Consider the following 11,075-nt stretch of genomic DNA (forward strand, 5'->3'; position numbering starts at 1 on the left):
TGCCGCTGCAGCCGGATAGACAGTCCTGTGGCCACGGCCCCCATCTGCTGCCCCTTCCTGGGCAGGGCAGCTGCCGCTCACCCGCAAGGTCCTGCGGCTGCTTTTGTTTCTCCAAGGTGAGACTCGGGGAGCTGCTTCGCATCACAGCGATTTCACCAGGTTGGCAAAGGCTGCAAGAAGCAATAGGCTGCTTGGCAATACTCTCCATGGTTCCTTTGCTCTGGGTCTCTCTGTTCCTCTCTCTCTCTCTTCTTCCTCTCTTTTCTCTCTCTCTCTCCTTCTGTCTTTCCCTCTCTCTCTAGCTCTTTCTCTGGCCTCTCTTTTCTCCCTTTCATTCTTTCCTTTCTTCACTTTTCTCCTCTCTCTTCTTCTCTGTTCTTTCTCTTTCTCTCTCCTCTCTCTCTCTCTCGTTCTTTTTCTTCTTTTTCTCTCTCTCCCTCTCTCCTTTCCCTTCCCCTTCCTCTGTCCCTCTCTTTTTCTCCCCCAGCGCCTGGGCCGCCATGGGGGCGCCGAGCGAGGCAGGGAGGGAGAGAGGGGGCGGACAGCGGCCACGAAGGACCAAACTGCACTCTCTGCACGCCTGTGGCAGCCCATGCATGCGCCCTGGCGCCCATCCCACCCCCGGCCCCGCCCCCACCACCACCTGTGTCACGAGCATCCACTGCAACTGCCGCCAGCTGCGCACATGGGCCTCAGCTCACCTCCGCTGAGCTGCAACAACACCGCAGGGAGGCACCGTGGGTGCTCGGCCACCGTTTCCCCTGCGGCCCCCGGTGCTCTGTGGCGCCGGACTGGGGGCAGCTTTCCCGGCCAGGAGCCTGGGGACCACACAAGTCCCCTCTCCCCGTGCCCCCTGGCTTTCGGTGCCAGCGTCCTCGGCCTGGCACCCGCGGGGCCTCTGGACAGCTCCCCAGCCCACAGGGCAGGAGCTCAGTCACCGTCACCTACCTCCCCACAAGAACGCCAGGTCCCACCGCTGGAGCCGCTCAGCTGGCGCCATGTCCAGGAGGATGCCTGGCACATGAGAAAACGCAGCCATCAGCGCACAGCCCTGGCCCCAAAACCAACCTCAGCCCCGAGGTCCAACCCTGACCCGGGGGACACAGCCAGGAGCAGCATGAGAGCCCGGCGCTGTCTCTCACCCAGGACGGTGATGGCTTCCGCCTGCGGTGCCTGGTAGCTCCCCATGCAGCAGCTCCGGGCTGTGCTGCAGAGCGTCTCCAGCAGCGCGGGGCAGTCTTGGGCCTAGGGCAAAGCAAGGACACAGGTACTCGTCTCCGGCTGCAAATGCCCCTCCGCCAACCTGTGGCCAGGCACCTAGGTGGCCCTGCGGTGCAGGAGCCAGGGTATGGCCGCCCACAGGGCCGCGGGCCGTGTTGCAGCGCTCGCTCACCAGGTGACCGCAGACCTTGTCCTGCAGCTCAGCCACGCTCAGCCCGGCACCTGCAGCGATGCGTTGCTGCACCCTCTTTGACCCCAGAAACGGGGCACACTGGTGCAGAGCGACCTTGCACGCCTGAAAAAGAGCATCGGGCCCTGTCATCACAAGGATGCTGCACACCTGCCCAGGGCGCCGATGGAGAAACTTTGCTGCCACGGTGACAGTGAGGGCCTGTGGAGATGCTGGCAGCCCTGCACGGGTGGTAGTGGCACCGCAGCTCTGCCAGCGCCGCAGGGCTTTCTGCAGCTCCACAAGGAGCCCCGGGAGCTCTTACACTGGAGACGGCTGGGGCTGGGCCCCGGAGGTGCAGCACGAGGCTGGGAAATGCCTCCTCCACTTCTCTGCTGAAAAAGGACCTCCTCCCCTCCTCCCCAAGGCAGACGAGGCCAGGGTGCCGTAGAGGGCAAAGGCTGAGAAGCGCAGGACCTCTTCCTCCTGTGACCAGTAAAACCCATCTGGCAGGCCGCTAACGCGGGCACCGCGTACAAACTGCTCTGCACCAGTGGGGCGCTGCCTGTGGGGGGCGGAGGCCCCAGGACGGCTCTCGCCTGCCCAACAGGAGAACGAGCGGCTTCACTTACCGCCCCCAGGAACGCCCGGGTGGACCTGGAGATGTCTTCCAAGGCCGAGCCCATGGCCCTCGTCTTCAGCCGCCCCAGTACCTTCGTCAGTGCCAGCAGGCACTCGGCAGCCACCTCCGTGCTGGCCGCGTCCTCCAGGCCCCTGCACAGCACCTCCATCACGGCCGCCCTGTGCCTCCGCAGCTGCAGAGCGACAGGTGCACAAGCTGCTCACTATCCCTGCCTCCCACCGCTGCCCTTCACCATGGCGCCAAGGGCTGCACTTGCTCGAGCAAGCCCAGAGCAACCCCCTGCCTGAGGAGCCCCGCTTTGCATCCACTTTCCCCTTTGCTACCCTGCTGACATCAGAGCGAGGAGCGCGGCCTTAGTACAGCCCCACGTCTGCCTCTGCTCGTCTCTCCAGGCTCCGCAAGCCCCGCACACCTCTCCACCGGCACCTCTTGAGTTCGGACTGTGCTCAGAGCGCAGAAAAGGCCGTCTCACCTTTGTGGGTGCTCCACTGGCCATGTTGCCCACGCCTCTCATGGCCATTTGCCGCACGGTGTTGATGGGGTCACGTGATCTTTCTAGTAGGGCCTTCAGCAGGGGCTTCAGGAGCTTCGTCTTCTCCACCAGATGGTCCTTCACCAGCTGCAATAAAGCCACGGGTCCACTAGCATCAGGACGCGATTCACGCTGGGCAAGACGCAGGAACCGCTCTGAGCCCGCCCCGCCCAGCCTGCTGCCTCACCTCAGCAAAGAAAGCCGTGGCCGTGAGCCGCAGGTTTGCTGAGGGTGAACCCAGCCACGGGAAGAGGCTCTGCACCAGGCGCTGCGGGACGAGCTCCGCGCGGAGCAGCACACTGCGCACAAAGCACGAGCAGGCTCGTGACACACAGTCCCACAGGACGGCCACGGGCCGCGACTCCCAAATTTACCTGCTCCGATGCAGATGCTGCTCTGCACCTCAGCAGAGCTCCCGGGCATGAAGGAAGGTCCCAGCAGCCCTTTCCCTGGGCATAGCCCCCGCGACAAGGCAGGACACATCGTGGGGGCTCTCACCTCGCCAGGAGACACACGCCGGCGGTGTGAGCCTGGGAGTCTGCCAGGGACACCCACACTCCCTGCTCCCGGAGCAGCCGCAGCCAGCGCTCCTCCAGGCACCTCGCCAGCACCAGCTCTAACGCCTCCACAAAAAGCCTGCTGGAAAAAAACCCCAAAGAAATCTCCAGGCACAGAAGTTTGGGGGCAGATTTCTCTTTGGCAGAGCTAAAGCAGCTCAGCCACTTGGGGAGCTGTTCGTTCGCTCATCCTAAACTCCACCGAGGGACAGGCAAAGTACTCCTGAAATGACTCTTCGCAGTCTTCAAGTCTCAAGCTAACTTAAAAACTGGCATTTTTGCCCTTTGTCCTGCCCCTAACCCACAGACGGCAGGAGAAAACCCAGGGTCCCTGGGCTGACTCCACGCCAGGTGCCCAAGGCACTCCCCAAGTGCTCTGCTAAGCAGCACTTTGGGGAGAGTGCCTTGTAGGTGGCACACAGCACCGATTTGCTCCTGCTGTTGCACAGCAGGAGCGTGGGCAGAGCATGGCACTATGGGGAACCCCGCGACGGCCCCCCCCAGTTGGCAACACAGAGTTTATGGGCAGGAACGGCCCATGCCCACGCCATGTGCGGCGAAATGCCCAGGTGCACTGCCCTGCAACGACCGGTCCTGCCTCCCCGCGGAGGCAGCCCAGGGCCACTGGGACAGTCGGGTGCGCCTGCAGGCCACAAACCACATGAGCAGAGACCTGGGGCACAGGCCAACCCCTGCCCCTGCTGCTCCTCACCTGCCCGGCGTGTCGTCGCTCCCCAGCTCCCCAAGAGACAGTGTCATTTCTTCCCCCAGCGTCTCGCTGACCTGCCCCAGGAGGCTGGGAAGCAGGGAGGGAAGCAGGCGCTGGACCAGCGTCTCGTTCCGTAGGACTGACACCACCTCGAAGAGGCTGCAGGTGATCTACAGAGAAAGTCAACCAAGAACCACCTGGTAAAAAACAAGGGCTTTTCCCACCCTCCACGTCCCCCCGCTGGCCTGGGAGGCTTTTTGTCTCCAATTGTCACTGCGGCGACAGCCTTGCGGCCCGGCAGCAGCAAACTGTCCTGGCTCCCCACACTGCTATTGCTGCCACTGCCCCAGCACCCCGCCAGGCTCCATGGGTGCTCGCAAAGGGCATGAAACTCCCTTGCGCTGAAGCACGAGTTGGAAAGCAGACGCGAAGCAGCACAAATGCAACTGCTGCTGACCATACCGTGTGAGGCTCCAGGGCAGCCTGGCTGCTGCCCAGCTCCTGAGTGCAGCAGTTGCTCCCATGGCTGCTCTTTCCAGCTGCCCTTAATTTTTCAGTTAAGTGCACCAAGATGTGGCATCCCAGGGCACTTCTCCCCAGGCTCCTCCACAGCTCCACCGTGTCACTGCAAGGGAACAGACGCTCGCCTGTGAGCCCCTAGCCTCGGGCACCTGCAACGCCCTCACGAGAGGCCAAACGCCTTCCCTGTCTGCAATGGGGCGGGCGATGCCCAGGTCAGGACAGAGACATGAGCCCACGGTGCTGCAGTGCTCAGCCTTTCCCAAGGAAAAACCACCTGCTCCCTCCCAGGACCCCCCAGGCAGGCACGCCCTGGGGCTGGCTCTGACTGCAGAGGGAAGGGCGAGGGTACAGACCTGTCCGTGGGCAGGCGCTTCTGGAGGAGGCTGTCGAGCACCGGCTGTTGGTGAGAGCGGGCCAGGAGGAACATTGCCCGCAGCGCGAACCCCCTGGGCGTGCTCTGCCGCGTGCTCCACAGGCAGGGGGAAAGGATGGTCACGATTTTGGGCACCTGAAAGCAGGAAGGCAAGAAAGAATGGCTCGGTGTGGCCTTTCCCCATCCTTCTTCAGGGCCAACAGCCAGCAACAGAGAGCAGCCACAGGCAAATGGAAAAAAACGCCGCTCTCTGGGAGATTTGCTCTCTGCACTCCCCCAGAAAGGTGAGCATCCACTGCCCAGCGGCCCACGCACACACAGGCCTGCCACACAGCAAGCTCTCCAAAATGGTACTCGTGAAGTCTGTGGCCTGGGCTGGGGGGAAATATTTGCAAACAAGCTGGGGAGAAATCAGAAACAGAGGAGACCACGTCACAGTTTGCTCGGATGCAAAATTCGCGTCCTGACAGCAGCGCTCTCATGTACATGCACATGCACACACACACACACCATGGCCCCCTCCCCACTTTTCGGGGGCCAGTTACCTTCGCAGTGTTGGCGGAGGTCACGAGCAGAGACTCCGAGCTGATGGTGTTGAGCCTCTCACGCAGGCACCTGATCTCGTTGGGCCAGGGCGCCACGTCTGTGGTCTTGGCTGGAGCTGGGAGAAAGGAGAGTCACATTCATGGGGAGCGAACCTCCGGCCCCGCATGCGGATAAAGGAGGACCTGGGAGCGTGGCAAAGGCCACGGCGAAGGCAGGGCCCCCCCCGAACGCGGCGCAGCAGGTTTGCTAGCCAGGCGAGTGGCCGGCTGCAGAGGAGGACGGTCCCTGGCGCTGGGGACACGATGTCCTGCCCTCAGACAGCAGCAGGGGACGGCCCTGCCTGCTCTCCTCACCTCCTATTTGGAGCAGGCGGCCGAGGCAGGTCGCTGCCCACCAGCGGGACGTGGCTGACGCATCGCACGTCAAAGGCCCCAGCAGTCCCACCAGGGAGCCGAACTGCTCGCACGCATGGCCTCGCTGCAGGAGCAAGAGGCAGGCAAAAAGGTCACCGGCAGCCCCCACAGCTGCTCGCCCTCTCCCGGCCATGCTGCCCCTGAGCTGTGGCCGGGAGGGGGGCAAATGAGGGGCTGCCCTGCAGCCCCGGGAGACCCACAACCCGGCACCTGCCCGGGCAGAGCTCCCTGCACGTGGGGTCCCTGCTCACCCTGTGCTCGCATCGCTCTTCATAAGCACCCAGCAGCTGGACGCAGACCTGCAGGGCCCTCTCCCGCTCGCATGCGTGGGCCGAGGTGAGCCAGCGCCGCAGGACCTGGGCACGGGTGGACCCGTCTCACCACAGGCGTCTTTCCCGCCAGGGCCCCCCTCTAGCCCCTCCCTTCCCAGCCTTGCCGCCTCCACAGCCCCAATCTCTCCGGGGGCCCCGGCCCCAGGCGAGGAGCCCTTCCCCGCGGGGCCTTACCCGCTCCAGGCTCTCGCTGTGGGCACCATTGACTTGTGTAGCACCCTTTGCTCACAGCTGCTCCTGGGGAGAAATTCTGGCTCACCTAGGAGGCTCTGCAGGACACTTTGAGCTGCCTGCAAGCAAGCTGCTGCCGTTGGGAAAAGCTTGGATGCCAAATTAGGCCAAGGGGGCCTGAACCTAGGACCATTTGCCTATTCGCCAAAGGGGGGCATTGCACCTAGTCACAGGGAAGCTCTCCTCCTCGGACCAGCCCCACGGGCAAGGATCCCCACAGCTCTGCTCCACTCTGGCAGTGGCAACACTTTCCCCGCCACCCCGGGGATACTCACCTGCACCATGTCCTTGAAGCAGACAGGGGCTGGCTCTGCCTGGAGAAGGGTTGCCATGAGTTGGCCCAGTGCTCGCAGGGACGGCGCATGCACACCCTGACACCAGAAAGGGGGACTGAGGCTGGGCACCCCACACAGACACCAACACAGCCAGTGGCTGCCAGAACGCGGGGAGCCTGGAGCTGCACCCCCACCGAGGGGCGGCCGAGAAGGGCCAGCGGGTACCGGTGCGCACGGAGCAGCTGCCGCTGTCTCCCCTTCCTCATCCATCTGCTCCGGGTGATGAAGGCAAATGACGCCCTGGAAGCACTGAGCCAGGAGGCTGCAGTTTTCCTCCCTCCTCAGATGGGGCTTCACCTTGCTGTCAGGAGAAAAAAGGGAGAGGAGACAGAGAGCAGGCTTACTAGCACTCTCCAGAGCGAGTCAAAGGACAACTGGCTTTGTCCTGATTGACAGCCCCAAATCCAATGCCCACAGCCCCAGCCCAGCCCAACCAGTTGGGCTGGGACACGCAGCGACTCCCACAGCCCCGGGGACAGACCCTACCTCAACTGCTCGATGGCCACGATGGCCCGGGGGCACACCGGCGACTCCTGCGGCTCCTCCTGAATCACCTCCCGCAAGTTACAGAGGAGACATGCGCAAAGTGGGCAGTGGGCAGGGGCACAGGAGAGCCCTCCCACCTGCCCCAGCCACAGGCTCTTCTGCCAGACCCTGCAGACACCAGCCCCACCACCTCTGCAGCTCCCACAAAGGTCCCGCAGGACGAGACGGCAGCTCGCCAGCACCCAGACACACCGCACCATCCCCCCTGCCATGGCCTCATGCGCCAGCACCCAAGTGCCCCGCCACCCGGGGATGGGGCTCAGGGAGCTCGGGAGCTCACGCGCTGCCCCAGGAGACCATCCCGCCTCTGGGCAAACCCACCCCACGGCAGAGCCCACAGCTCCTCTGCGCGACGGCCCTGGCTCCGGGCACTCACCAGCAGGGTCTGCAGCAGCTCCCGCTTGCGGCAGAGCTCAAACCTGGGGCAGGCGCCCACAGCCCCGATGGCGAGGCTGATCTCAGTGACGCTCTGCACCAGGGAGAGCTTCAGCTGTGCGTCCTTGATCCCAGGGGAGGAAAACATGCTTTGAGCTCTGCAAAGGGCCGAGGGCAGAAAGCAGCGGGGCTGGGGAGAATCTGCCTCCAAGCACATCGCTGGGAGACCGCACCCTCCGGGAGCCTAGCGGACCCCAGCTTGGCACCTGCACCCCAGGAGGGAAACCTCCTCTCCCCTCCTGGGAAAGAGCCTCCCACGGGGAGGGAATCAGCTGCCCTGGCTGCCGGACAGAAAGACCCCTGCGGACCCTGGCCCAGGGGAGCAGGGCGAGCAGCGCCGGCACAGCTGCGACGGGAGAGGCGCGCACAGGAAGGGCGAGGCAAGGCCGGAGCTGGTGTCACCTGGGTGGCTTTGCCCTGCGCCCCGAGCACCCACCTGGCAGCCCTCTTGGTAGAGCCACAGGACGTTCCCTACGATGTCTCTCCTGACATGGGCCAGCAGCTGCTCCCTGGGGGCGCGCAGTGCCATCCTGCTGTAGACCACCATGAGCGCAGCACGAGCAGCGCGGGTCCTCACCAAGTTGCTCTGCTGGAGGTTCGCCAGAGAAGCACCGAGTCATCAGCCCACGGCCCCAGCTGTGCCCGGGACTCCACGCACTCCCAAGGTGGGAGTTGCCCCGCATCCGACCGGCGGTTCGTCTCCCCATGCACCTCCAGCAGCTCCCCGCAATGAGCCCCCAGGCCCTTTACCTTCTGGTGTTTCAAAGTGCCCATGAACGCCTTCACCGAGGACAAGGCCAGCTGGAAGTGGCTCTCGGCACAGCGGGACACAACTGAAATCATTCCCTGCAATGCAGCAGAAACAGGGAGTCGCTCCAGCCCCAACGCTGAGCCCTGGCCAGCTCCACCAGGACCTTTCTCACGGGAAACAGCAGTGAGCAGAAAACCAGCAAGGGCTGGAGCAGGCCACACGGAGCCCCTCTGCCCTGGGGACAAGCCGAGGACACGCGGGAAGGCAGGGCGACACAAGGAAACCTCACCTGTGCCTCCCACAGCTCCAGGTAGTTGGCTTCTTTTAGATATTTCTGTGTCTGCTCTTGCACGTGGCTGAGGCACCCACAAGCTGCCAGGGCTGTGCCAAGAGCCTTGTACAGGAAGCACTGCAAGAGAAGAGGCCGAGCCCTGGCTGTGCGGACAGCCTGACCTGGCAGGAGAGGGCCAGGCCACGGCACACCCTCCCGTGCTGGGACCTGCCAAGACGCCTGCAGTACCAGCCCCAACAGCAGCCAGCGAACTGGCCACCAGCTGGCCACTGGCGGCCCCGCCACCAGCTCAGCACGGGGGGGAAGTGCCTTTTTGGGAAAGAGAGTGGGCAGCAGGAAAACCAGCCCGCAGGGCAGAGCGCCACTGCCAGCCCTCACCCCAGGCTGAGCCTCCCAGGGCTCTGCTGTCGCAGTCCTCGGGCGCACGAGCGAGCAGCAGCGACGCCGCACAGGGAACAAACCTTCTCCCAGGACAGGCGGGGAGAGCTGCTCAGCTGCCGGCTCAGCTCCTGGCTCAGGCCCACAGTCCAGGCCTCATTCTCAATGAGCTCCAGCGATGGTTGCAGGAACTAGGGCGAAGCAGGAGATGAAGCAAACGCTCCCCTGCCCTTTGCCGAGGCCTTTGCACATCCAAATGGCCCTGGAGACTGTCGGGGCGGAGCTCCCCCTCATGGCAATCTGTCTCCCCTCCCCCCTCCCCCAACCACCCCTCCTGCAACCTGCCTCTCGCTCTTCCCCAAAAGTGCCACTCGAGCCCCCTGGGCTCGGCACATGCCAGAAGCAGGTGGTGCCACGGCGCAGGGCTGCTCCGGAGGCCTCTGCCCCGGTCTCTGGCTGCATTTGTGCTCAGCTATGCCCAACGCGCCGAGAGCGGCTCCTCTGAGCGCGCAGCACCCATGGCTGGGGCAGGCGCAGGCTGCTCGGGAAGCGCCCGTGCCATTCAGTGCCCAAACAGGGAGCCCCCAGGTTCCTCCCACCCACTTTTCCTGTCCCCTCATTTGCCCCATCCAGCTGGGGCCCCACAGGGACACTGTACCTTAAGCAGAAGGCTCTCCCACTCGGCCACGTGCAGGGAGCTTGCGGTTGTTCCTGCAAAGCCAGAGGAAGCAAAAGCCCTCGCCGTTATTCCAGCGGGCTCCACAGCAGAGCCCAGGGGTGGTCTTTGCCGTCCAAAGCCCCACAGCCTCAGGCCAGCGGGCTGACAAGTGCTGGCAAACCCGGGACCGTTCCCCTCCACCAGGCTGGGGAGCTGAAGGCATTTTCCTGCCCCTCCGCCCCCCCAGCCTCTCCCGCCTGCCAACACTTTACCTGCCAGGTGCTGCAGCAGCAGGGGGATCTCTGCGGCCCACTTTGCTCCCACGGCTCCATGGATCGTGCTGGGGAGCGCCTGCAGCAGCTGCGGGGCCGCCGCTCCACGGCCACCGCTCGCGTGCGGAGACACCGCCGCCACCACCTAGGCCAGGGCAGGAGAGAGACGGGCTCGCGCCTGCCCCAAGAGCCGCAGCTGGCAGCAGGCAGCCGATGTCTTCGCCTGGGCACTGCTGTCCCCCAGGAGAAGCAGGAGCCCCCAACAGGCAGGGGAGGCTCAGGCACCCTCCGACAGCTCCTGCCTCCTCCCGGGGTGCCGGCACTGGCCTTGGCACCATCTCTCCTGGCCTCTCCCCTCAGCCCGGCCACAAAAGCTCTTTCCCCGGGGACCAGCTACTCACCAGCAGGCGAGCCAGCAGGGCCTGGGGAGCCGGCAGAGGGGCTGCGGGCAGAAAGAAAGGCTGTGTGAGACGCCCAGCCCTGCCGGACCTTGCCCACGCCATGTCCCACGTCCCACACCCCCACGCGGGGCTGCAGGGGACCCCGGCCGCGCCACCTCCACACCGGCCCTGCTGGGCTCCCGTGGCTGAACGGCTGCCGACGAAGGCAGCTCCGGCATGGCAGGAACCAGCCCCTGGACCCCCAGTGAGAGCAGGCTGAGCCCACGCAGGGGGTGCCAGGGACACGCACCGCCCTAATACCACCCAGCCTGGCACAGCGCACCAGGACTTTCTGCTCCCTACCTTGCTCCACAGGCTCCAGGGCCTCGGACGCCACCTCCTCTTCCTCACGCTCTGCGCTCTCCTGTCTCTCGGCCAGGGCACACAGGCAGCGGCAGAGCGGGACCAGCATGCCAGCGTGCTGGGCTGGCACCACATGCCGCAGCAGCCTCGGCCACAGGAGCTGCAGGCAAGAAGCAGGCCGTTGGGCATGCCGGCATTTCTGCCGCTCCCTCCCACTTCCCCTGGCATGGCTGCTCCTCCGGCACCGGCCCAGCCCCTCGGCCTCGGGTCTTTCCTAGCTCAGGAGCTCCGCTCTCGCCCTGGCTTCCTCCTCCACCTTCTCTCCCTCTCGCCCACCCTGCTTCACACCCCTTTCGCCTTCCCTTTGGCTGCCCGGTTGGGGAGAGCTGCCGGCACAGCTCCCCCAGGGGCAGGTCA

At 64.7% G+C, this 11,075-nt stretch overlaps 2 protein-coding genes across 4 annotated transcripts; both read right to left on the bottom strand.

The window, feature by feature from the left end:
- LOC138068435 (protein maestro-like) lies at positions 1-2,684 on the bottom strand. Its single transcript, XM_068955881.1, has 6 exons — positions 2,506-2,684; positions 2,023-2,205; positions 1,394-1,516; positions 1,143-1,245; positions 949-1,014; positions 1-170 (listed from the first exon to the last, which is right to left on the bottom strand). Exons 1-6 carry the CDS (start codon positions 2,551-2,553, stop codon positions 142-144), a joined length of 552 nt encoding a protein of 183 aa, XP_068811982.1. The 5' UTR covers positions 2,554-2,684; the 3' UTR covers positions 1-141.
- LOC138068432 (maestro heat-like repeat-containing protein family member 2B) lies at positions 2,684-7,832 on the bottom strand. 3 transcript variants are annotated; one of them, XM_068955878.1, is made up of 11 exons: positions 7,070-7,832; positions 6,749-6,884; positions 6,524-6,619; positions 5,937-6,041; positions 5,626-5,749; positions 5,272-5,387; positions 4,707-4,861; positions 4,294-4,456; positions 3,835-4,001; positions 3,064-3,201; positions 2,684-2,864 (listed from the first exon to the last, which is right to left on the bottom strand). In XM_068955878.1, exons 1-11 carry the CDS (start codon positions 7,339-7,341, stop codon positions 2,693-2,695), a joined length of 1,644 nt encoding a protein of 547 aa, XP_068811979.1. In that variant the 5' UTR covers positions 7,342-7,832; the 3' UTR covers positions 2,684-2,692. The 3 variants fall into 3 exon arrangements, with proteins under 3 accessions (XP_068811979.1, XP_068811980.1, XP_068811978.1); XM_068955879.1 differs by having other exon boundaries at positions 3,064-3,204; positions 7,506-7,829; XM_068955877.1 differs by having other exon boundaries at positions 3,064-3,204; positions 7,070-7,341.
- Between the last annotated feature and the right edge of the window lie 3,243 nt (positions 7,833-11,075).

The sequence above is a fragment of the Struthio camelus genome, chromosome 10 (genome assembly GCF_040807025.1).
Source record: "Struthio camelus isolate bStrCam1 chromosome 10, bStrCam1.hap1, whole genome shotgun sequence".
In the NCBI taxonomy this organism is placed as follows: Eukaryota; Metazoa; Chordata; class Aves; order Struthioniformes; family Struthionidae; genus Struthio; species Struthio camelus.

Bases quoted from the DNA above. Each gene is read 5' to 3' on its own strand.
- LOC138068435 (XM_068955881.1), bottom strand. From the start codon at position 2,553: ATGGCCATGAGAGGCGTGGGCAACATGGCCAGTGGAGCACCCACAAAG. The intron at 2,206-2,505 runs GTGAGACGGCCT...GTCGCTCTGCAG, and splicing joins CCAGTGGAGCACCCACAAAG to CTGCGGAGGCACAGGGCGGC. The intron at 1,517-2,022 runs GTAAGTGAAGCC...GCTCTTTTTCAG, and splicing joins CCCGGGCGTTCCTGGGGGCG to GCGTGCAAGGTCGCTCTGCA.
- LOC138068432 (XM_068955877.1), bottom strand. From the start codon at position 7,341: ATGGCAGGGGGGATGGTGCGGTGTGTCTGGGTGCTGGCGAGCTGCCGT. The intron at 6,042-6,523 runs GTGAGTATCCCC...ACCCGTGCCCAG, and splicing joins GCTTCAAGGACATGGTGCAG to GTCCTGCGGCGCTGGCTCAC. The intron at 5,750-5,936 runs GTGAGCAGGGAC...TTGCTCCTGCAG, and splicing joins AAGAGCGATGCGAGCACAGG to CGAGGCCATGCGTGCGAGCA.